At 41.8% G+C, this 26067-nt stretch overlaps 1 protein-coding gene across 5 annotated transcripts in view; it reads right to left on the bottom strand.

Annotated features, from left to right (window-relative positions):
• Window positions 1–5039: 5039 nt before the first annotated feature.
• ncalda (neurocalcin delta a) overlaps window positions 5040–26067 on the bottom strand; it is a 118351-nt gene continuing 97323 nt past the window's right edge. For 2 of the 5 annotated variants that reach the window (XM_071205794.1, XM_071205795.1), the window contains 5 exons: window positions 21092–21167; window positions 19679–20089; window positions 8490–8595; window positions 8071–8185; window positions 5040–7215 (listed from right to left, as the gene is read on the bottom strand). In XM_071205794.1, coding sequence (XP_071061895.1) covers window positions 8088–8185; window positions 8490–8595; window positions 19679–20056 — 582 coding nt within the window. In that variant the 5' untranslated portion in view covers window positions 20057–20089; window positions 21092–21167 and the 3' untranslated portion in view covers window positions 5040–7215; window positions 8071–8087. Of the gene's footprint in view, window positions 7216–8070; window positions 8186–8489; window positions 8596–19678; window positions 20090–20385; window positions 20408–21091; window positions 21168–26067 lie in introns of those variants that run through there. The other 3 variants (XM_034101551.2, XM_034101549.2, XM_071205796.1) reach the window with 2 other exon arrangements.

The following is a 26067-nucleotide window of genomic DNA, read 5'->3' as shown; positions in this document are numbered from 1 at the left end:
CAAAATCGCTGCACCCCTTAACCCTCTCCTAGTAGGTTCTGAAAATATGCGACAAGGGAAGAATGCCGTGGATTGGACTGCAGACTGCCAGGTGGCATTCGATGCTCTGAAGACTGCGTTGGTGAGTGCCCCAGTTTTGGCCTTTGCCGACTTTGCAAAGCCATTCCATCTCTACACTAATGCTAGCCTAGGAGGATTGGGGGCAGTGCTATCACAAGTACAGGATGGCAGGGAGAGGGTTATTGCTTATGCCAGCAGAAGCTTACACCCCACTGAAAGGAACCACAAAAATTACAGTTCATTCAAACTGGAATTTTTGGCCCTCAAGTGGGCTGTCACTGAGAAATTCAAAGACTATTTGTGGGGCAACACATTCCTGGCTTTTACAGACAATAACCCACTTGTCCACCTGAACACAGCACACTTAGGTGCCACTGAACAGCGGTGGGCAGCCCAGCTGGCAAACTTTGACTTTGACTTGAAATATCGCCCTGGCTCTGCAAACCAGAATGCTGATCTTTTGTCCAGGTTGCCACAAGACGCAGAACCCACCCAGCAGACCCAGCAGTGGTGGAATCGGAGGACATCCCTGAAACTGAAGACCATTGGAAGCATTGTCAGGAAGGAGACCAAGCACTGGTCCAAGTAAAGGGGTGGATGGCAAGAGGACACTTCCCACTATCTGAGGAAAGGAAAGCCAGTCAGCCTGCAGTAAAACGCCTCTTGCGAGAATGGAGCCGGTTATACATCCAGGAAGGTGTGTTGAAGCGGAGAACCCAAGAGCGTCATACTGGGCTGAACCTCTCCCAAATTGTGGTGCCCACTGGCAAGACACAGGAGCTGTGGGAAAAGTATCACCAAGCCTCAGGACACATGGGCATAGCCAAGATCGATGCCCTGCTGAGGAAGACTTTCTACTGGGTAGGGATGGGAACTGACCTACAGACATGGGCGTCCAATTGTGTGAGCTGCACCCAACAGAAAAAGGGCCCAGAGGTAAGAGCACCTTTGGTTCCTATCCTAACATCATACCCTTTGGAAATTGTCTCAATCGACTACCTGTCTCTTGGCCGGCATGGCGACACTTACCCTTATCTATTGGTTATGACTGACCTTTTCACAAAGTATGGATGGGCTATCCCTACAAAAGACCAGACGGCAGCCACCACAGCTCGTGTTCTCTGGCGACACCTCATCCAGCCATGGGGTTGCCCGGAACGTATCCTGTCTGACCAAGGGGGAGCCTTTGAGTCAAACCTGGTAGCACAGCTGTGCAGCCTTTATGGGTGTGTGAAGGTCCGAACCACACCCTACAGGCCCCAAGGAAATGGGGCCTGTGAAAGATTTAACAAGACTCTGTTGTCTCTTCTAGGATCATTGAGCTTGGAGGACCAAGTACACTGGCCAGACCACTTGCCTTCTCTGCTCCAGATGTATAACAATACCACTCATGAGACGACTGGAATGACCCCACATTTTGTAATGTTTGGCCGGCATGCCCGCCTGCCTGTTGAAACTGCGGTGAGAGCACCACCACTGACTCAGAGACATGACCTGGTAGGCTGGGTACATCAGCATAACCTGACCTTGCAGAGAGTCTACAAACAAGTGGCAGCAAGGACCAAAGCAAACAGACTGCGAGACAAGGACTGGTACGATCAGAAAGCAAAGCACCTCCCCTTGTTACCCGGAGAGCGGGTGCTGTTGCAAAATTTCCACCGCAGAGGGGAGGGAAAGTTGGCGCCCCACTGGCAGCCCCAACTCTATGTTGTTCATGATCAACTACGCCCGGCCTGCCAGTTTTCCAGATCAGGCCAGAAGGAAAAGAAGGCCCTATTAAGACAATCCATCATAACCATCTTAGGCCTTGCCCTTTCGATCCACCTGAAGTACCACATCATGCCCCAGAGATTGAAACAAACTCAATCTTCCCCAATTCGCTACTTCCCAGGCCCCTGTTGTTGCCTTTGACCCTTGTGTCCATAGTAATGGCTCCTCCCACAGGTCCCGTAGGAGAGGACCCTGTGGCCCCACAAGAGCAGAGAAATGCATCACCCCTACGAAGGTCTCAGAGGCAAAACAGGGGTAGGCCTCCAGACAGGTATGGACAGTAAGATTGTCGGTACGACAACTGTTAAAGGGGGAGGAGTGTCACAAAGTGAATAAAGTCAGTATGCTAGACAGTGGGACGGATGGTTAAACCTTTTATATAATTGTTGCATGTTACATAGTGTTGTGATTTTAATGTTGTGCGCTATTTAGCGATGAACTCTTTTTATTTGCATGCTTCTTTAACCTCCTCAACGAACTGTCACAACAAAGACACAGACACTGCTGATTGACACACCGGCACCCAGTGAAAATCAGCGATCTCATTCGCCAGTTGCCAAATCCACTCCCCCATAAATACGCCGACTACCTGCTAGACGGCAGCTATTCTTCTCTTGACAGTTGCTGCCTCACCTCGCCGCAGATCGGACCGGATCTTTCCTGCTCCTCCTCACCTCGCCGCAGATCGGACCGGATCCTTCCTGCTCCTCGCAAAGAACGGACCCCTGCAGTTCCTCTTCCTGTCGGCTGGACCAGACCCTCATCTAACCATCCGATTCAACGCTCAAACAAACTCCAGATAAAGGGAAGTGGCTATTTCTCCTGCTTTTGGGCGTCTAGTTTTACGTCACGAAAGTTACATTGTTATCCCCTCCCTTGAGTGGAAAACGTGGAAATCCTGGCACTGGATTTCCTGGAAGGGACTTGAACCTTGCACTTCTGCCTGGCAAAAAACCGGAGTGGAGTTCGGTTCCAAGCGGACAGGACTTTCAGGATTTTATCAACCCCTGCTAGAACTGTAATTCTTAAGTAACTGGTTTATATTTATTGAACATTATTTTAACCTTACGTTATTTTAAGTATTTATCAAAGGAGTGTTTTTAAAGTAACTTTGTATAAATAAACCATTTTACACCTATTGTGCTGTCCTTCTCACTGTATTGGTGTGGCTGGGAATCCGAATCTTTTAATATAAATGTGATGTTAACAGGCCTCACTAGGCTGTTACATGTGTTTCTCACACTGCACTGTAACTTTTATTCATGTACCTTTTGTTATTCATGTTTTATTATCTTTGCTTTTAAATTAGTGTTATTAAATGCCATTTTATAATATGTTTCTTAATGCTCTCAATGTCTTTTTATTTTTGTAAAGCACTTGAGTTGCCTTCAAATAAACTTGCCTTGCCTTAAAGGATTTTATCTTGTCTTTTTAATCTAAGATGCTTCAATAGTCAGGACTCCCTGGAAGAAGAGATCTTGTATCTCAATGGGACATTCCTGGATAAATAAAGGATAAATAAAAAAATAAAAATAGCAATATTTCTTTTTACGTTGGTCTTTTTTATTTCTTAATCGTTTAACCTTTATTAGAATTATGGCATTTATATTGCTGTTATGTTATTTTAATTTCTGTTGTACCTATATGTTCACTTTGTTTTATGGGGTTTTATTTGTTATATTGTTCCACCGATTCAGTTGTCGTGTGTCTTATCTGTCAGAGAGAAAGCATTATTTATTTTATTTTCATGATCAGACATTGTGCCTCCTTGTGTTAACCTGATGAGATGTTGTGTTTTGCTGCAGGTACCTGTACAGTTCTTAACACATCATCTGAGGGGAATTTATTGTTTGTTTTTAAGTTGTGATGTGTCATGTTGTAAAGCACTTTGAGCTGCATGTGTTGTATGCAAAGTGGACCCAGGACCCAAGGTTTCCCAGCAGAATATTGCCCAGAGCATTTAGGTCGGTACCGACCTGCAGACCGGGAACACCCCACAAGAGCTGCAGTTTTGGAGATGACCCCGTTGTCGAGCCATTACAAGGTGGCCCTTGTCAAAGTCCCTCACATCCTTGTGCTTGCCCATTTGTCCTGCTTCCAACTCATCAGCTTTGAGGACAAAGTGTTCACTTGCTGCCTGACATATGACAGGTGCCATTGAGACGAGATCCATGACCTTCCCTTCACCAGGTGATCAGAATGTTATTGCTGATCGGTGTAAACTTTGTCCAACAACCAAACTGGGTCACTCTCATCATTTGTGACACACTGTTCAGCCGCTGGGCTCTGCAGCCCCTCAGTGATGGGGGTCTTCCCTCAGCAGGTGGTCTGGGTAATGCCTGCTGTGTGATGCAGCTTCAGCGTCCTCACTACTAAACTAACGGTATACAGGGAATTCCAAACACTTAGATATTATTTTGGGGTTGAATACTTATCCAAGCAGCATCATTCCGTTTTTCATTTGTCTTACACATTTTCTAACATTAACAGTCTTTTGAAATAAAGAATGAACAAATCTGATCATTTTATGTCGGGTTAAATACTTTTGCATGCCACTGTATATATATCATTTAAAATGTTACCAGTTACACATTGTCAATACAAACTTTTTATAGAACCCCCACAGTGTCATTTAAAATCAATTCTCATTTAGGTTTAAGGAGTAATAGCTTATTGATAACATAAACATAAAAGAGAAATCTTTTTTAAATTCTCTCTATATTCTCTCTGATTTTATTTTGCACCTTTCTGCACAGCCCTCCACTTTAAATATAATACATGACAAATTACTTAGACGCTTTTATCCAAAGAGACTTACACACTCAACACTGTGGGCCATCCCCACAGGAGTGTCTCAGGGACACAGCGACATGCTGACTGCAGTGGGGTTTGAACCTGTGACCCCCTGTTCCAACACCAACACTCAACCCACTACGCCACAGCTAGTATTATAATACACTGCAGTTTGTCATCATATATTGTCACATATTCATTGTTACGTTTTTGTGTTTATTTTGTATATTTAAATTGGGTGTAAATACTTGTCCTTATTCTTTTTAAAATGTTAAATAGTTTTTTGAAAATACTATTTTTGACCTTTTCTTCCCACGTTTTTTCACATGTCGTTTATGTTTGCACCAACATACAGCAAAGCACATTCCTTGTATATGTAAAGGTACATGGCAATAATGATGATTAACTACTTGAAGTGTGGGTGGACATACTTTTTACATTTATTACAAAATATAAAAGTTTGTAAAATTAGATATGACACATGCACAAAACAATATGTCTTCGATGGGTTTTCGGCTGAACTATATCCTTCATGTTGCCCTTGAACCGCTGTATTGCAAATAAGCAGACACCACATTATTGCTTGCACACAATAAAATGTAAATTTAATTCTTGCTTTTTAAAGTTGACTAAAAACAATCCTGTGTTCCAAAACTGCAGTCACTAAATACAGGATACCGTACAAAACCTACAAAATGCAACAATTACAAACAATTTGTTCAACAGATAACAATTGTACAGTATAAATGTATACACTACTGTTTTGTTTTTATTTGGCACTTGACCACAAGATGCTATTTTGTTTTAACAGATTTGTTACACCTGACTTAGCTTAAAAAAAAAAAAAAAAAATTCAGAAACTCTGAAAAATACAATAAAAGCAAAGGTGTGGTTGCAGTAGTTGTGATTTTCCGTTTGTTTGTCGACATCTTTCTTCTTCACAAAAAAACAGCAGTTGTTTAAAACATTCAAAGCTTTTCTAATCGGAATATAATGCAGTAACTGAAACGGCTTGGCTGTGTGTGTGTGTGTGGGGTGTGTGTGTGTGTGTGTGTGGTACATTCAGGGCAGGTGACACTGATGCCGGGTCAACTTTCTTACAAACTTGGAGAGCTTTTCTATTTTTTTTGGAAGGCTGTCTAAAGTATACTTATTATTTATTTTGACTGATGTGTGACCAATAGCATTTCTTTATTTTACATAATACTGTTTGTGCTAGACAATTGGGACAGTCGTTAAATAACTCTGTCCTCTGTGTGTATGTTTGATAAATTCATTTTTGAGCTCAACTTAAAAAGAGAAAAGGCTCTGACCTCCCAGCACCCCATGAACAGTGCATCTTAACTTGACGTTCCCTCCAGGAAGGTGTCCACGAGATGCATTCCACGAGTCAGCTGTGGCCGTCACCGTGCTGCCATAGCACTGCCTGCTGGCAGCACGGTGACCAACGTGCAGAAGCGAGCTCACAGCTGGCCCTTTAGCCACTGATACCGTAAACATACGTCAAACACACATGCGCACAGGTCACATGCATACGTGGTGTTGGGTCTATGCATCCCTGCAGCCACTGTTTAACATGCGGCATTTCAAAACATCAAAAAGTGAACGTAAGGAACGGGTTTCAGTTCTTTACATGTCGAAGAAAGAAAGACACTGGGATGCAAAGCTTCATCAAATAACCTTTTTCAATTATTTCACAACATCTCTTTCAAATGTAGCATTTAATATTTCTACACTGTATTCAAATACTTTAAAAGACTAGTTTTCTTTTCCCTTAGGCTGGAGCGCAGTAATAACCGTCAGATTCTTGCAGATATGAAAAGCTGGACCAGGTGAGATGTGTTTCATCACATCAGCGAGACTTCGCAGTCGCCCTCTGATTAGGTGCATATGCACAGTCGCATAGGATGACCTGTTCGTGTTAATCTGTCCCAGGGGACAATATGGAACAAGTATCAAGTCTGCAAAATACACAAACACACGTACACGTACACATGTACACGTTCTCACAGTAGAAAAGAGGAAGCTGAAAGCGGTAGTCGTTCTGAGTGAAGGACACACTTCCAAGTCCTCTCTGCAGATTTAATAATCTCACCTCCAGTATGTCCTGCTGTTCAACACCATTCTCTCTCTCTCTCTCTCTCTCTCTCTCTCTCTCTCTCTCTCTCTCTCTCTCTCTCTCTCTCTCTCTCTCTCCCTCCCTCTCTCTCATGCACACACACACACTCTATGACAGACACAGAGTGACAGAGGCGGGGGCACAGAGAGTAAAGACACTGACAGACACTCCAGTTTATACTGTATATGTACAACGTGCTGTGGACCTTCGTTATACTCGGACGTGCCGATTGGAGGACTGAGGGAACCTGGGTAACTACAATCAGTGGGGTGTGATAACTTGATGTGGGGGGGTCATCAGTTCTGTCCGGGTGGGGGTCTGGAGGGTTTGGAAAAACAGCTCAGGGTCAGCTGGAGAATTGGGCTCCTGTGCCCCTCTTTGATGTCCTCAGTGCAGTGAAGGCTCGTCTTCTTCATCGTCATCAGTCTGCTCCGAGAGGAGAGTTAAGGGCATTTGGATTCCCCAAAGAAGCTCTGCGGGGAGAGGGGGGCAGTCAGAGGCTGCGAGGCATCTCACCCCGTATCACCAACATGACTAACTAACTAAGTACATTTACTCAAGTACTGTATACTTAAGTACACTTTTCAGGTACTTGTACTTTACTTGAGTATTGAAATGTTTAGCTACCTTGTACTTCTACTCCTCTCCAGTTCAGAGGTACATGGTGTACTTCTACTCCACTACATGTATTTAATACTTAGTTACTTCACAGATGAATGATGTGAAATCTAACCACGTGTTGAATCAGACTGTAGTTCCACCTGGAGTAAGTCCTCCAGCTACCCTGCAGTCTGCAAAGTACTTCAGACTAGCTGCACCTTCACCAGCTTATTCATATGATATATTATTCTGAAATACATGTTGACAGTTAACTCTGGAAGAGTCAAAGAGTTTCATCTATAAAACGACGGTTCACATTTTAAGAGTAGACGTTATTTCACAAATCCTGCACGCTGCCTCCAGCTCCTACAAAGTCTCTCCTCTCCTCTCCTCTCCTCTCCTCTTCACTCAGCCTTCCTACTGATGCACTTTCTGAAACCTGAACAGCAGCAGTAACTCTCACCACCTTTTCAAAGATTCCAGTGAAATTCAAACTTGACGTAACCCTTATGATTGTTAGATCAAATACTCAGCCCTTGTTAGCATCTACTCTAAAGAGAAACATTGTAAACACTGTTTATGAACTAGTGTGTGAAGTGATCTTTGAGACACGGTGCATATGGAGAACGCCAGCTGCGTGAGAGCTTGGATTTCTGCACAAGCTGCCGGTTTGGCATGTGAGCATTGGTTGGGCTGGATGTGACACAGGGAGGATGTGTGAGCCTCACGTGGAGCGGAGCCTCAGTTAGAACTGCCCGGCGCTGCTGGGGTCACACTGCAGCAGGCGCACGATGGAGGGGTCGCTCTTGGCTCCTTTGATGAACTCCTCCAGAGACAGCTTACCTGAAGGACACAAGGCAGGCACTCATTGAGACCTCACGCTGTCAGCACATGCAGACCGGGCGTCACCACTGCCGACTGCACGCAAACACAAACTGCACGCACAACAAACACTTCTGAGACACACTGTGCTCACAGAGCAGCGGCCGGCCAGCCGACCAAGCTGGCCGATGCATTTGCAAGTTTAAAGTCTGTGTTGTTCCATTTGACTAAAACCCATCAACAAACCAGTTCATCAGGTTATTCAAATGGTTTGTGTCCGTAGAAATACTGAAGGGAGTTTTAAAGTCTTTGTATTTAAAGTTACCGTCTCTGTTGGTGTCCATCTGCTTGAAGATCTTCTCCGTCCTCTTCTCAGGTGTCGACTCGTCCTCAGGCATCTTCATGACAGAGGACACCATCTTGTAGATTGCCTACAAAGAGATATAAAGTACGGTAACGGATGACCTCACATGTACCCATTCATCTTTGAAGCCATTATTTTAAAACGTTTTATTTGCCTCTGTTAATACTTCCACTCTTTTCAACAGTTCATTTTCATTAACTGGGTTCATTTCTCAAACTTCTTATCTCAACATAAACCTCACTCAGAGTGGGACCCTAAGTGAGCTGTGGGGCACGTTTCCTCTGCTGTTTGTATTTGATTGGGTGAATACAACGTGATGTCAGATGTGCACCGCTCGTCATTACGTGCGGACTGCGTCTACATCGGGCCTCACTGCTCCACTCAGCATGGCTTGCTCTGTTTTGGTTTGTCATTAGCAAAAGATGTGAACAGTACGAAGCAGGAGTTACACGCTGCCGAGCACTGATGGTGGAAGAGAATATGTTATTGTGCACAAACCGGACATTACTATTTTATTGTCGTGCCAGCCGGGAAGCTACGCTGTAAACACACCGTACAATTGACAAAGTAAATACGTTCTTCTAATTGGTTGCTAATAAAAGGATAGGAACTGGCCCCAGAAGGGAGTCCCAATAAAAGGACAGGAACTGGCCCCAGAAGGGAGTCCCAATAAAAGGACAGGAACTGGCCCCAGAAGGGAGTCCCAATAAAAGGACAGGAACTGGCCCCAGAAGGGAGTCCCAATAAAAGGACAGGAACTGGCCCCAGAAGGGAGTCCCAATAAAAGGACAGGAACTGGCCCCAGAAGGGAGTCGAGTCGAGCCGGTGAAACATATGGATCAACTACCTTTTTTATACTGACGTCATTTAAGATCAGAAGCACATTGAATTTATAATGGGGACGCTGGGGACATGTCTCCAACACTTTTGAAAGTGGCCAATTTTGTTGGTAATTGTCCCGCTATGCAGCAGCGTACATAGTACTGATTAGTTGTCAAAGAAAGTATTGTAAGTATATATCTGTATGTATATATGTACAGTATGTACTGGGAGTTGAATGCAGTAGTGTTTTTATGAATCAACATGACTCCGGTCTGTGCATCCGGACTGCAGACCCGGCTCACTGTCTGAGATCCGCCTTCAGGTGAAGACGACACATGGGAACAACAGACTATTATCAGTGTTGTGTCTCCTCTGCTCTCGGTGGCTTTGCAGGGGGTTTGGCAGCAAGCAGTGGAATCACAGCCCACTGTGTCTGTAATAAGGAGGTGGGTTGAGGGGAGGGGCGCGGCGTGTGAACAGAGGGGGCTGATTGTGATTGCAGTGCAGCGGGGGCTGTTCCTGGGTCACCGTGGAGCTGAGGAACCTCGCTCAAACGGCTGTGACTGTTTCATACATTTAGCAGTATGACGTGTTGAGGGGTTTCACTGTGGGTCTAGTCCAGGGGGACGCTGGGGGAAAGATCACATTTCTAAATCCCCAGATTACAAGCAGCAACACAAAGTGAAAGCATCTGGAGGTCACACAGTGCTTCACGGAGCCATGGAGCTGCATTGATTATAAATGGTCCTTATTGACCATGAACACACACTTTCAGATCAGACGAACACCGTCCAGGTGAGTGAGCAGTGGTCTACTCAGAGGCTGTATCAACAGCCTGTGAAGACTACTTAACAACATTATAGGGAGACACCTGGTGGAAGACATCGTAAATCCAATTAGAAACCATGACAACCAAGAGGGTTGCTCGGATGACCACATGAGGAAAACCTTAGGATTATATCCAGAAATTGTAGTACACAATTACAACATCTTAACAGATATCAAGCACATACCTACTATGCAATTTAGGAAGTGTGTATATATGGACGCATTTATTTTCCTCTATAATTGCACTAAAGACCTGTATTCAATAAAAACATAATCAGTACACAAAAGGTTTACACTGTGTCACTTGGAAAACTAATTGTAAATAGTTATTTTTTGGTAAAGTAATATGATTTATTTCTTGCCTAATGAAGAGCAATACCAAACAGAAAAAGACAATTTTTACTCAGGAGGCCATTGTTGAAAAGACTGGGAATCTCGAACAAACCCATTTCTTCCTGTAACTTAGCAACATGTACATATATGTCAGATATCATCGAGGAACTCATTGGTTTGGATGTGAATTCCGCAGAGGATAAAGAAGTCACTAAGTATTGAGATAAAACAGTTAAAGAATATAGAATAGCAGCAACAGCATCAGTGTTCACAGATCTGAGATCAGATCCCGGCCCATCGCTCCCGGAGAGGAGCTGCTGGATGCAGGTTGATCCTCGATTCCCCTGATCCACAGCCTGCAGCCGTCCTCTTTATTGGGTTGATTTCTCTATCTTTTCTTTCTCCACCCATGACACCCGACCAGCTGGTGTCGGCTCCACATCCCCTCTCACCTCCTACTATGAGTTCTCTGCATTTCTCTCACAGATATAACAATAGAGCCGACATCCGTTATCTGTTTTACACATATTTGACATTTTAGACCGATGTCATCAAGCTTCAGAGTCTAAGCAGCATGCATTGCATAACCTGATTACCACAAGGAAAACAAAGATAGTTCTTACACACTGCTCCAGCAGAGAGCTGAGAGTGTCTCTAATGAAACCGGAACTATTCTGAGCCGCATGAAGGACAGCAAAAAACAGCTAGAAAGCTCGGACTATTATGTGGCCTTTAGAATGAGAGGGATAAGAGAAGCATCGGCACATAACTCTATGACCTCCCCTCTACACTTTCACCACATCAAACGATACAGAGGGTCAGGTGAGGAAAATGCAGTTGAAGACTACAAAGTGACGGAGGTCGTCCACTAGTCGAAATCCAAGAAAGATTTCACAAGGATAGTTTGCCTTGTGTTTGTTTTCCAACATTTAATATAGTAAGAGAAAATGAAAGAAAGAGAGTCAAGAAACTGAATATGGATCACAAAGTTGTTGACTTCTGTGCATCCACAGAGCACCATTTGAGTGGTCCTGCAGTAATAAGCACACACAGAATGCAAAGTTTCTCCTCACACAACAGATGAATGTGTTTCCCATGGCGACTTATCTAACCTGCTATTCTGTTCAGTCTTTCTAATCGATGGTATGAATGCACTCTTCAATGGAGTCAGGGAGCTTCCCCCTGTGCCGTCTGCTCAGATGAGAGGTGGACGGAGGTCAGCTGTTGGTGAGTGGTTGAGACCACTTATTTACTCCCGGTCTTGAGATTTTGTCATTATCTGAAAAAGAAGAGCCGTACTGTCTGCCATCCATCTCATTCAATGGCACGGCTATTATGAGCATCAGCGACATTTACACACAGGAGAGACCATTAGCTAGCAGCTCTTACTCATGTGGCAAATGGCAACAGGGGGGGGGGTGCTAGTGGATCATCGCCGGAGCTGTATTAGATTAACATTAACATGCTTATTGTAGTGGTACGTGCACTGCCTTGCGGCCTGTAGCACCATCCTTGATGGAGCATATGTGTGGGCTGGACCAGGGTCATGTTGTCGATTCTTGTTCAGTTTTCCGTGACTATCTTCCTCACCCTCTCAGACTTTGAGTTGCGCGCGCTGCTAAAGAGACGCGCTACCATGGAAACCAAACAATGGTGTAGCTGTATTACAGTCAGAGTGGAAACAGTCCTGAGTAAATCTGATTTTGTCAGAAATCGGGATAAATGTGGGAGAAGTATGACCCCGGGAGGAAACCGGGAGAGGGCTATGAAATCGGGAGTCTCCCGCAAAAATCGGGAGGGTTGGCAAGTATGCAGGGCTTCCCATTGACTTGCATAGAGCTCCCTGAACGTAGGTAATAGATACGTTGGGATCGCGGCAAAATGCTCTCCGCAGATCCATTCTCACAGCGTTTATAAACCTTTTTCTAACTCAATATCAAGCCACACTTATTGTTTTTACTTCTTTATTTTAATTGAATAATGTAGGACTTTTGTTGCCGTCAGTTACGGGGAGAGTAGGAGCTCAGAAAACTGAAATCTGTATTGTTTCATCGTTTTTTCCTTCTAATTTTGTATTCTTTTCTAAACCACACTGTTATTTACTCAACAATAACACATAATTATCCTTGTGTTTATTTATTTGTTTGATTAATAAACACAAGTTGGAGTCCGTCAGGACCGAGGGTCGGAGCAGCTCATTTGCTTTAGAGAATATTACACCCGGAGTAAGTATTCTCTCCGCTTCGCTTGACAAACCCCGTGATAGTCCTCACGCTCTGTGATGGGAGAGTGTGCTCCGAGGGTTACGCCGAGCGTCTAACAGCACTTGAAATGGGATGGAACCACGGCAGACTGTCCAAAACTGGATTTGAATGGGTCCACCGCGTCCCCCCCTCCCCCACCCCGTCCCCAGAACTACACTTGCTGGCTTTTGTGTTTCGCAACATGTTCTCTATATGGCACGTGGCACGTCTCTGCTGGGAGTTGTAGTTTTAAAAGACGTTTTCGTATTTCCCATAATAAGAAGTTGCCCGTATTAAACTGTGTACATCCCTGGAGGTTTAGGGGATAGGAAACACTCACATTTAAAACATATAATTAATAAATGGTTGAAAATTGCTTGTGCTTGTGCCACATTTTGCAAATATGGCAGTAGCCATCGATCATCTTAAGATAAGATATACTTTATTGATCCCAAGTTGGAAACATTTGCATTACATCAGCATGTGTAACAATTGTAAATATGCAGTGGTGTTTATTTGAAAATCATTTAGTATAATCACACAAATTCTGTGTTTTATATTTAATAATTCTGTGTTCTTTATTTATTGAATGTTCAATACCTGACAAGGTCGGAGATGAAAAACTTGGGTCGCAGGTTCCTCAACAGTGCATTACAAGACATCTATCAATATGTGTGTATCTCCACCATTAAACTGTCGTATTCTGCACATTTCTTATACTATCTACATACATCTTATAAGAGTATAATACATATGTATAATATCAGTTAAAATAAGTGCTTAAACATACAGTAGTTAACATTGCAGGAAAGCAATATATTAGTACTTTGTCAGGCTTAATATTTATACCCCCAAAGCTTTTTTCTTATTCAAAATAAGACCTTAACCTAAAGTATTCTTTAATGTTTAAATAAAGCCTTATTAGTTTGTCTGTCTGTGTCTCCTATTAATATCTAATAATAAATAATACATTTCAATAACGTGCTTTAACCACCAGGTGTCCCTTTCTATCAGCTGTGCACCGTTATGGTGTAAATATACCAATATACCGATTGGATCAAATATAAAAGTCAGCCGAATTAGTGTTGATACTGCAAGGAGACGTATTGTGTGAAGAGAAATTGAAGACTTTGTTTAATTGCTGATATATTTATGATCCACGTCACATATTCAGTTTTGGCAGCAGTTCTTCTGTTTGTCCAGAAGTCTTCTGATCAGGGCTCTATACATAGAGAACTACGGCAGATATGTAATATTCAATGCAGCCGAACCGTGTATTATAATGCCGTGATGTGATGAATTTCAAAGAGAAAAGCAAGCACACACGGAATAAAGTATTATTTTATTTTTAAAAAATGTTTTCGGATTTCACATCAACAGGAAGTCCGGTTAACTAAAATGTCCGTGCGGAACAATAGATCTGTGGGTGAATAATGTCAATCACCACATTACACACATCCCTTCACATTTACATTTAAATGTACATTAAAGTATTTCGTGAGGCCTTCTAAAATGTTTTTAAATATAATTAGGGTTGTAGTTGAAGAGTTTGTAAATCATTGCGTGGCCTGGCAATCACAACCACACACATGGATTAACATGGATTTAATACATGAATGTAGCCTTTGTTTCTGCTCAAAGAGGTGTTGACCAGCTGGGGCAACAAGAAAACCGGTGAAATCGAGTGTGACTATTAAAAAATAAATCATTATTATATTAATATTGACAATAACAACCGACCGTCGGGGAGCGTTCTCATGGCGTCTATTATCAACCCTATGGGAGGTCTATGAAGGTCTATGGGACGCCCTGCCCGTTGAAAACTGACTCTCAATGGGTACCCTGTCCGTAATAGAGTGACTGGGAGGGGCCCTGACCGCCCGTCCGTCCGTTGCTCCCGATCCGATCATTTGATTTTGACAATCTGCCGATACCGATTTTTCCCGATCCGATCTTTATGCAATGCATTAAGAGAAAAAAAAGGTAACAGATAACGGCTGGTCATCCAACGCGATGAATTCAGCTATCTTGGCTGTTATTTTTTTGAACAGTGAAAACACTGTTCTGGGGCAGTTTCTCTTTCCTTTTAAAAGTCTCTGAAAGTGTCGGTTGTTTCAGTGCCGTTACCTGAGTGGCCGCTGTGTACTCGTCGTGTTGTTGTTGGTGTTTGTTTCTCAGGTAGCGTATTAGATTGGTCGTGTTGAACGTAGCTCTGTTCTTTCCACCACGCGGAACCTCTGCCTTGCAAACATTGCATCTGGCTGTTACACTGCCTTCGCTTTCAATTTTATAATACTTCCAAACTCCTGACATTTTCTCTGTCCCGACTCCCGAGTCACCAGCTGAACGTAGCCTCTCGTTAGCTTACTGCTACTATTAGACACTGCGCCGGGTGCGCCCTGCCCACTCTGTTGCCAGATTTCAGAGAAATAAGCAACCAGGTCTATGAAATGAAAACAAGCCCAAAGAAAGCAACACATACATGATGTTGTGTAATTTTAAACCAAAACTAAGTCCTCAGGATGACTTTAAGACGTGAACATGGTCATTTTTGTTTTGTAACATTAAATAAAAAAAAAAAATTCGATTATTCGGCAGCCCTGGCGAATAATAAACGATTATTCGACCGACCCCCCCCACCCCCCGCGGGAGAAAAAAAAAAAAAAAGGAATTCCGTTGTTTTCTTTACTGTAACATGTTTAACAGTACAAACAAGCATGTCATCACAACGACGTGGCCTTGAAGTGAAGTTGGTAATGGCCGGCTGTGCTGCGTCTTTCTCTGTAACCTCTTTGGCGTGCTTCGCACTCAAATGCGAACGCATTGTTGAGGTTGAGCTGTGATAGACCAACGTCTTTTCGCAGAGCTTGCATTTAACTTCCTTTGGACTTGTAAGTTCGAAGTAGTTCCACGAGGAACTCTTTTTACCTGCCGCTTTGTTCATCTTTAGTCGCACGTGTGAGGGAGAGGGGGGTGGGGTCGGTGTGTAGCGTGCTGCAGCAGTCTGCTCTGCACGCAGGCTTCCTCCAAGTTTACAGTAAAACAAACTGGTGGTGTGACCAATGACCATTTACAATTATTAATACTATTATTAGCATATATATATTTATATATATTTTGGTTGAAACTAAGCCAGAAAAAAAAAAAAAAAACATAAATAATAATAAAAAAAATATATAAATAAAATCGATTTTTAAAAATAATATTCGATTATGGAGACTGTAGAGAATAATCGAATAATCGCTGGCATCCCTAGTACCTGTACTGTGTAATGACAATAAGTTGAATCTATCTATCTATCTACTACAGCAGGGGCTCTTTAGTTTTTGTTATTAGCTAGGTGGCGCATGAAGATGCTAAAAGCTCCCATTATCTTCAATACATTTGTGTTTTATTTGTTGTGTTTTTGTCTCTTTTCATCTTCTTTTTTACTGGAGCATGATTAGCAACTTACAGAGATACACTCAGCAACATGGGAACAGAAGCTTTGTTATTGGAATAAGTGGGGCACATTTTCCATATCTCCAGAAGTGCATTTATAGTGAGGTACCGTGGCAAACAAATGAAGATTCCCCCTTACCTGTCTTCTTTCATCTCTGGACGGTCACTATGGACATACTGAGTGTCTGGTTAAACATATTGTTGAATGTACATCGATTAAAATCCCTGCAATGCTTCTATGAAAAGAACTCAAATGTAATAGGTTAATGCGATGTTAACTTTTGTTAAGTGATCTATTTATGATCACTTACCGATCACCAGAAGTCAGTATGATTCATCATCTGGAGACTGAATTCCAAATACAGTATCCATCCCTAGAGCCACGCTCATATGATAAAAGTAGCACAATGGGCATCACTTGTTTCTTATTTCTCTAACCCTAAACTGAACTAGTGCTGCATTACTAATACTGAAGCTTGTGGAACATTTTTTGCATTCGATATTTTGGTAAAAAATAATGATTTTCCTTTTCTCACTCCCTGTAACCAGATATGCAACAGGAAATAGAAGGATTCAGCTTTATGAGATCCAGCGGCTGAAAGCTGAGCTGCAGGCTTAACTCAGAGCACAGGCCATATTTCAACTTCAACTCCACCTGAAAATGATTCTCTTGTGATTGCCTTCTTTATGCAGAGGTGGCTGGCTTTGAACCAGCCAAATGAAGACATGAAGATAGATGAATACTGAATGTGTTTCTGTATAAATGCTTCTGAGTGGGCCCGAGGCACCGAGAGAAACTACATGACCCTGGTCTCTAAAAGTGCACCACAACAACGAAAGTAACATCCTAATTGAATGAGTAAAACACAGAGTACCAGCTACTAGATTTCAAAAGCCACAATCAAAATAGACTTGGAACTACTTTACTGCTTTTTGCATGCATGGTGGAAGAGGACACATTTTGAAGCCCTTAATAAACTGCAGCTAATTAACAACAACTACACACACACATATCTGAAGAATGACAAGTACACTCACAACCATTCACTAATTAAGGCAACTATCAACTATCTTCACATCCACTGATGAGCCCTGCACTCACTGCTGTGGAAAGCTTCAGGCTGAATCACTGCCGTCGTGAGGTAGGGAGGCATTATAGATTCATATTGGCTGGGATTGGCCATGACTAGCCTGACATCCATCAGATATCTGAATCAGTAGAGCAACTAATATTCAAAACATTATAATACAAACTTTAGGGCTGTGAAGGTATTATAGGAGAGACACATATAATATTCAAACAGAAAAAGCTGGCTATAATCAATCTTTTTTAGAATGACAACGGATGATTATATATGTATATGACTATACAGTATGTCATGTGAATGGGGTCACTCATAGGGACAAAGCGACACATGATCACCAGACTGCACTTCTTTTCAAGTGTGTGTCTTTCAGCTTAGTGTTTTGGTTTTATTGGAAAATCCACTCGATTTTGCACTGTCACCCCAAGCAAGAGTAGCTGCTCCTAATGCTAATGTGGATTCAAATGAACAAATACATCTTCCAAATACCATATATAAAGTTAGCGACTAGCCAAACTACCATTGGACAAAAGTGCTGTCAGTGGTCATCTTCACTTGCTCAGGACACCTGTTGGCAGAGACCTGAGTCGACAACACTGCCGTTTTAAGTGCCTACTGTTATGGTAATTATTTAGTAACGCGGGCATGCGCAAATGTAATAGTATGTTTAGATGAGAAGCTCCTGTGAAGGAAATGCTTGCTTCACTTTTGTTGTTTTCTTTATGAAAAGGTAAGAAGTGCCCCCCTGCTGCACCACCAAGAACACTTCCAAATATTTGACTGTAAACGTAAAGTACAACAGTTAAACATGAACACAGACAGAAAGGTGTTATCCTATTCAAATGTGAAAGTAACCTTTAACTCTCATTTTACAATCTGGTTAAACATATTGTTGAATGTATTTCGATTAAAATGCCTGCAATGCTTCTATGAACAGAACTCAAATGTGATGTTCATGCGATCTATAATCTCTTAACAATCATTAAAACAATCACATTGCTTATGTGACTTTAAAGAATCTCTTGAAGCCCACACAGCCTAAAGATGTACCTTCATCAACAAGTGAAGAAATATCTCATGAACTTCCCCACTCAATCTATCAAGACCCGAGCAGTTCTACCAGAAGTCCACGGTAAAGGCACAGGCCGGCGCATACCGCCAATGGAATCCCTCACCATATGAACTCTGACCCCCAGAGTGTAAAAGTGAAGAGGCACAACGTGACTACGTAAATGCACTCTCCTAAAAAAAGTGTGAAAAAGGGAAAAAGAAGTGAGAACCAGGAATATGCACTGAACAGTGCTATCCCTGTAGACTAGGGTAACCATAGAGACCAAACGTAAAGAACAGAGGTCAGTCGGCACCACGTTTAAATAATTAATTAAGTTTGATTTAATTTAAATTTTGATTTTAATCCTGATCTTGATTTTTCATTACATTTTTATATTTTTGAAATTCATTAATTATTGATTTCATTTTTTTGACACATCATCAGTTGTGGACCTCGGGATCATCGAGTGTTTCGGCCATTATCACAAGACACTCTCACCCCAGGAGGGCCCTGTCGGGGTGATCAAATCCCACAGGCTAACACTGTTAATATGAACGTCCTTCCCTCATCTTTCCTGCAAAAGGCTGCTTTTAGCAAATATGAAAAAACAAGTAGGCGTTACAACATTTTCTAATGATTGCATTGGGAAAGCCATGCACCAATACTTTTTGATCTAAGTGTATCATTTAAATAGCAGGACTGGTAAACTCACCACCTTCATGACTGTAAGACCCTCCCTTCATGGAGCACAGCCGTTTGTCCTCCTGTTCTTAAAATGTTTTCCCTGCTCTCATAATGAGCGTGTTATGGATACAGTGGCATTACCTACAATACAAATATAACAAACTCTGCCTTGGCTAATGTAACCATTGCTGTGTTTCTGTGAGTGTGTATGTGTCTATGCGTTCTGATGCATTCAGAAGAGACTGCCAACATGTGATAGAAACAGATTTTCTGTTAATGTAATACAGTATCTGTCCTGTTTTTCTGTATGTTAGACACTGGGCTCTTTTGTCAATCATAGTCTGTTCAATAGGGCTGCAACATTTTTACTTAAATCGCCACATGTACTAGTGCAGTACAGCTGCGAAAAGCACCATTTTTGAAAAAGGCTAAGAATTGTAATCTACAGACTTAAGAAAACATGTGTATTTGTAATCAATCTTTTAAAAAAGAAAATAAATTGGGCAATGATCATTTAATATATTTTTTAATCATAATGATAATTATGATTTCAAAATGATAGATTTATCTTATATTGTGAATAATATCACAATTGCAACATCAGTTTAAAAAAAAAGCAACTAGTTATTTTTTCTAGCTCTTGCAGCCTCCATGCACACTCACCTGAACAATCTCCAGCATCTCAGATTTGCTGATGTACCCGTTTCCGTCCAGGTCGTACATACTGAACGCCCATTTCAACTTCTGCTCCAGCTTTCCACGTGACGTCACACTTAATGCGATGATAAACTCCCGGAAGTCTATTGTCCCATCACCATTGGCATCGAATGTGCGGAAGACATGCTCGGCGAACTTTGAAGCGTCACCGTAGGGGAAGAAGTTACCGTAGATCTTTTTGAACTCCTCCATGGAGAGGTTGCCGCTGGGGCAGTCCCTCAGGAAGCCCTTGTACCACTCCTGGATCTCGTGCTCCGTGAAGTCGGTGCTCTCCAGGAGATCCTGCATCACCTCAGGGCGGAGCTTGCTGTTCTGCTTCCCCATGTCTTTAGGTCCTGTCAATCACTCGGCTCACAGCTGGGAGAGAGGGAGATGAGAGGGATTGGTTTTAGGAGGGGATTCATGTCATGACAGCAGATACATATATAATAAGTTATTTGACATTTTTGCCATCATAAACTGTTATTGCTTGATTATAACTATGGTAAATGAAGAGTGCAAAGGTTTGACAGGCTCTATGATCAATGCTTGTGACAACAACAATATACAAAAGGTCGTAGAGTCTGTTATCTAAAAATACTTAGCGTGAAATATAGCTATTGAATTCTACTTTAAATACACATCTGAGTTGACAAATATGACATGTGGGGTACCTCAAGGCTCCATCTTGGGGCCTCTTCTCTTTAACGTCTACATGCTACCACTGGCTCAGATAATGAAGAACAACAAAATAAGTTACCATAGCTATGCAGATGACACACACATTTACGTAACAATTTCACCAGGAGACTATGCTCCAATTCAAACACTGAGTAAGTGCATTGAACAAATCAATGACTGGATGTGTCAGAACTTTCTCCAATTAAACAAGATAAAACTGAGGTAATGGTTTTTGGAGCCAAGGCAGAACGTATACAAGTTAGCGCTGAGCTTCAGTCTGCAATGTTCAAAACAACAGATAAAGTCAGAAATCTAGGTGTAGTCATGGACTCTGACCTGAGTTTCAACAGTCACATTAAAACAGTTACTAAATCAGCCTACTATCACCTAAAGAATATATCTAGGATTAAAAGACTAATGTCACAGCAGGATTTGTAAAAACTTGTCCATGCTTTTATCTTCAGTAGACTGGACTACTGCAATGGTGTCTTCACAGGTCTCACTAAAAAATCTATTAGAAAGCTGCAGCTGATTCAGAACGCTGCTGCTCGAGTCCTCACTAACACTAAGAAAGTGGATCACATCACTCCTGTTCTGAAGTCTTTACACTGGCTTCCTGTGTGTCAAAGAATAGATTTCAAAATACTGCTGCTGGTTTATAAAGCACTGAATGGTTTAGGCCCAAAATAAATTTCTGACCTCCTGCTAAATGATGAACCATCCAGATCTCTCAGGTCTTCAGGGACTGGTCAGCTTTCTGTCCCCAGAGTCAGAACTAAACATGGAGAAGCAGCATTCAGTTATTATGCTCCAAATATCTGGAACAAACTCCCAGAAACCTGCAGCTCCGCTGCAACTCTGACTACTTTTAAATCCAGGCTGAAGACTTTTATTTTTGTCGCTGCTTTTAATTGAACTATTCATATCTAAGACTGCACTGTAACTTTTATCCATGTATTTTTTCTTTTAATGTTTATTTTATCAGCTTTTCTTTTTAATAACTGATTTTAAATGCTTAATGTCTTTCAGTTTTTGTAAAGCACTTTGAATTGCCTTGTGTTGAAAAGTGCTATATAAATAAACTTGCCTTGCCTTACTTTACTTTTGTAAAGGAGTTCAGTGGTTCCATTGTCAGGTGATGCTTTTGAGGCCTGGAACCCTTGTAAGCATACCCAGCATTTTAAGCCAAGGACACAGTGCCTTGACCGAGGTATGAACCCGAAATGTAAGCACCCCTTCTTTTTAGACTTTACATTTATCAGGACTAAAATCCTCCCTTTTTACAAAATATTGGAACTTTCCATGGCAACCCGCTCTGTGTACTGCCATATGCCCATCACAGGCTTAATGAGTCTATAACATCTCCACACAAACACTTCACTCACTTTAGCCACACTGGAAGGAAACAGTGGTGAAGCCCAATTATATTTGAGCATAGCTTCTTAACCAAAATTATTCAGATTCATAACCTTGATAAATAATGACGTAATCCTCTCCCTGCAGCAGTATCAGTGTTAGTAGTGCAGGTCTTTGTGAACAAGACAAAGCTTTATATCCCTGTTTGCAGTCCATTTCAATTTCCACGTAATAAAATACTTCAACTAACACGTTACGTTTACTGTATTTATTACAATCACTTGTTTGACTAGAAATGTCTGACTTGTTTATAGATAGATCCATTGTTTTAGTTTAGCTTATGTTAAAATTGTGGAAATGGCCCAATGCATTTCTGTTAGAGTAAAAAAGGGATGAGATAATATTTTATAATTATAATTATTTTGACTGAAATTCAATTGCAATATGATTTGCAATCTCTGGAGGAATAGATCATGTTTGCACACATTTTCTTATTATCATTGAAGAAAGATAAAAAATGGCCATGGAGTGATTTTTTTATCTGGAACAAAGAAAGATATTTTAGGTTGGGTTAAAGTTTGCAGAATACGATTTGGAGAACTTCTCTGCATCTCCACTATGCTTCATTCAGAAATATATTTTTACATGTTTTACCTTTAACAAAGACCAAATATTGCGCCTCCCCAATTTCAATATTGCACTAGCCCATATTTACCATGTTTCCATTTTGATTCATTGTGCATCCCTAATTAGAATTACATACTGTAGGGTTATTTCACAATGTTATAACTATGCAAATGCATGTCTTATTTATTCATTTAACATTATTGGCTTTGGTCTCTACAGATATGATCTCTCCAGATACAGGGCAGTCAGAGACAGGGAAATAGTTCTGAGTCTGTTTTCTATCTGCCCTTTGGGTGACACATACAGGAAGTGCCTGCTCTGCTCTCATTGTGCCGTCAATACAGTAACCATGTTCTTTTGGTGGATGGCAGTATAGTCATACTCCTTTTTTAGCCTGTGTTATCATAAAACGTTATTCTATCAAAATACAATTGTAAGAACTGTTTGCAGAATGCAGTATTTCCCAAACATACTTTATCTTGTGTTTGGGTTATATGTATTTATGTCTGGCATGCCTACAGCCCGGCATTGCTCTGTTAGTCCTGATATGGCCTTCACTCTGAAAACTCTCAGGAAATGAGTCACTTGTGTACTCAAACCACGTAGCAAAGTCCTTGAATACAACTGGCTAAAGGAAACTGTAGGAAATGACAACGACTGCTGAAAGTGTCTTTCTCACATCCTTAGGGGCAGGTCACTTCAGTGTCGAGTTGACACTAACATAGAGAAATTATAAAGATTAAGTTGGTAGGCTTTCAGTCTACCAACAACAATCCAAGGCAGGCACTACACAAACCAGGACCTCTTGCTCCCAAGGTTCAACATAGGCTACTACTGAGGAAATTCCACAGTGTAAGCAAGGATATTTGAGAAGTGATAACTTATCAGAGTGTCAAATGATCTACTCTCAGAACCTGGTGGAAAAGCTTGAGTGCCCTAGAAAACTGTAAAATAATCAGGCTAATGCTACAGAAAAGCTTCTACCACTCATTGGTAAACATGATGATACAAACAGCTCTGAAGTCTGAGTGGGACATAACCATGATCAAGGCGAGACAGCACTTGAGTGGCACACATGAGTAGAAGAACGATTTTTGATGAAAGGAATATATTTGACACTCTACTTTGTTAATTTCTACCACAGACTACTGTTTGCACAGCCAAACTGAGCTCAGCTAAACCGCTGGGAAAGGAAGAACATCAACATTTAGCAAGCTGCACATATATCAATAAAAACAAGATAACCTGGAGACTGGAATCAGAGTTACAAAAGGGAAATCCAAATTTTAACATATAATGAGTACCCTGTATCAAGATTGATGCAAAACAAGTGAAATTTGACCTTTTTAGAGAGGTTTAGAAAAACAAAACCACCTCTGGGGTCATTTGGGTCCATAAAGCCCCTCTCACACTGTCCCGAAATTGACACCCGATGGACACACGATAAAGGAAATGTTCAAATTCGGCCGTGATCGTAGCGACATCGGGCCATTCGTGAGGGCATCTAAACCATCGTATGACTGCCGGTGGAGTTTCTCAGGCTCCGGCAGCAACTTTGTGAGCGGCAACTTCGTAAGGCACTCGTGAGGGCATCTTGTCAAGTCGTGTCATCTTCGTGTTATCATCGGTGCATTCGCCCTCACTCTGATCAGGGCGAATGCCCGATGGCACCGATGATAACAAGATGCCCTCACGATGGCTTTACGAAGGGCAAAATGGACACACGAATTCAACACGAAAATGAACCTTCGCAAGGTCCTTCGGCAATTTTTTGGCATGCCAAAGATTTTGGCACCGCTCACGAAGTTGCTGCCGGAGCCTGAGAAACTCCACCAGCGGTCATACGATGGCTTAAGATGCCCTCACGAATGGCCCGATGTTGCTACGATCACAGCCGGATTTGAACATTTCCTTTATCGTGTGTCCATCGGGTTGTTTTATTGCACAACAAAATCATGTAAACATATTATGTAAATAACCCAATTTGTGTTCTGTGAAACTAAAAAGGATATAATATATTATTTTGAAGGCGAGTTGACAGGAAGTTGTTGTTGCTATGGAAACAACATTAAGGAGAAAACTTAATATATTCTACATATAAAGACGGATAAAGTAAAGAACAAAGTCTGAAAATATCAGTACAGTATCATAGTACTTTAACATAATTGTTTGTGTTACTTTCATTGCAGTTGTATGTCTTAAATGTAATGTAAATGTTGCCTTCGTGTGTGGTTCCCCCGAACCACACACGAACCATCTTCATGCGAAATTCACAATTCAATATTCGTGTGTCCATCGGGTGTACATTTCAGGACAGTGTGACAGGGGCTTAAGAGCCATTCAGCCTTCATGGCTCTTATCGAAGCTCTGCCTGCAATTCAGACAGATTTAATTAGCCTTGAAGTTCAGGATGCTTTTGACTGTTTACTGTCTCACCACTTTCCTTTTAGTATTATTTCACCAAATGCTTTTCAATTGCAAGTCACAAAATAAATAAGTAGGCAAAGAAAGAAATGTAAGGCCTTCAACATTAAATGAAAGAGCAACACAGATGTAATGTAGCTGGCTTTTACATTGGTGTTATTCCATTCCCAGACCTTTGGGTGAGTTTGTCTTGCGCACAAGTCATCTGTCTTATAATGGCGTCTGAAACTGGATAACGGCAGGCTTGTTTAGGACATCTTTAAAAACCGACTACTGTTTGAGGTGCTGCTACAGCCACTGACCCAGAAGGATGCAGTCTGTCGCCAGGCCCTTCACTGATGGAATACACCGCCGACATGCTTAGCCAAGCTGAACACGCTGCTGGAAACACACTTGTGTGACGGCAATGGTCCAAAGTGGAATACAGAATGACCAACATTACCATCCATAACAAGTGTAGATGTGACTCTGAAAGACCTTCACTGTAAGGTTCCTACAGTAAGGTTTAGTCTTACAAATAAAGATTTAGTAAAAAGAAACAACAGATTTATCGCCCACTTATTTGACAAACAGTCATAACACTGGTCTGTCATTTAATTCTGGATGATGACAGACCCATATGTTCTCCAACAGCAAATCATTATGTAACTCAATGAAGTTTAAAACAAACAAAGAACTCACTAATGTGTGTGACTCCATGTTTCTTGACCCACACCAGTTTCCTTTGTCTCCTCAAATTCCAGCTATAGTTGAAAAAAGGTCGAAATAACTTGGCTTTGCACTGGATAGGCCGACACGTCACACAAAGTAGTTTGAAACAGGCAGAAGCTACTGTGTTTGTGTCTCATCCACTCATGCTTCCTGCCTTGAAAGCCAGCTGCAGAACCAATCAAATAGTATTATTATTATTCAAATTGGAAGTGGATGGTGAGAGATTTAAATAAAGTTGGGGCAGCACTGGTTCCATGCCTTGGGTTCACATTCATATTATGAGAACCTAACAACCACTAACCACTTCTCTCGAACACACACACACACACACACACACACACACACACACACACACACACACACACACACACACACACACACACACACACACACACACACACACACACACACACACACACCACACACACACACACACACACACACACACACACACACACACACACACACACACACACACACACACACACACACACACACACACACACAGTGAAAGGCAGTGAAGACTGCAATGAAGTGATTGCTGTGTGAAACAGCTC

Source organism: Pseudochaenichthys georgianus, chromosome 16 (genome assembly GCF_902827115.2).
Source record: "Pseudochaenichthys georgianus chromosome 16, fPseGeo1.2, whole genome shotgun sequence".
NCBI classification, from domain to species: Eukaryota; Metazoa; Chordata; class Actinopteri; order Perciformes; family Channichthyidae; genus Pseudochaenichthys; species Pseudochaenichthys georgianus.
The sequence above is the reverse complement of the archived record's forward strand: the minus strand, read 5'-3'. Positions and strand labels throughout refer to the sequence as shown.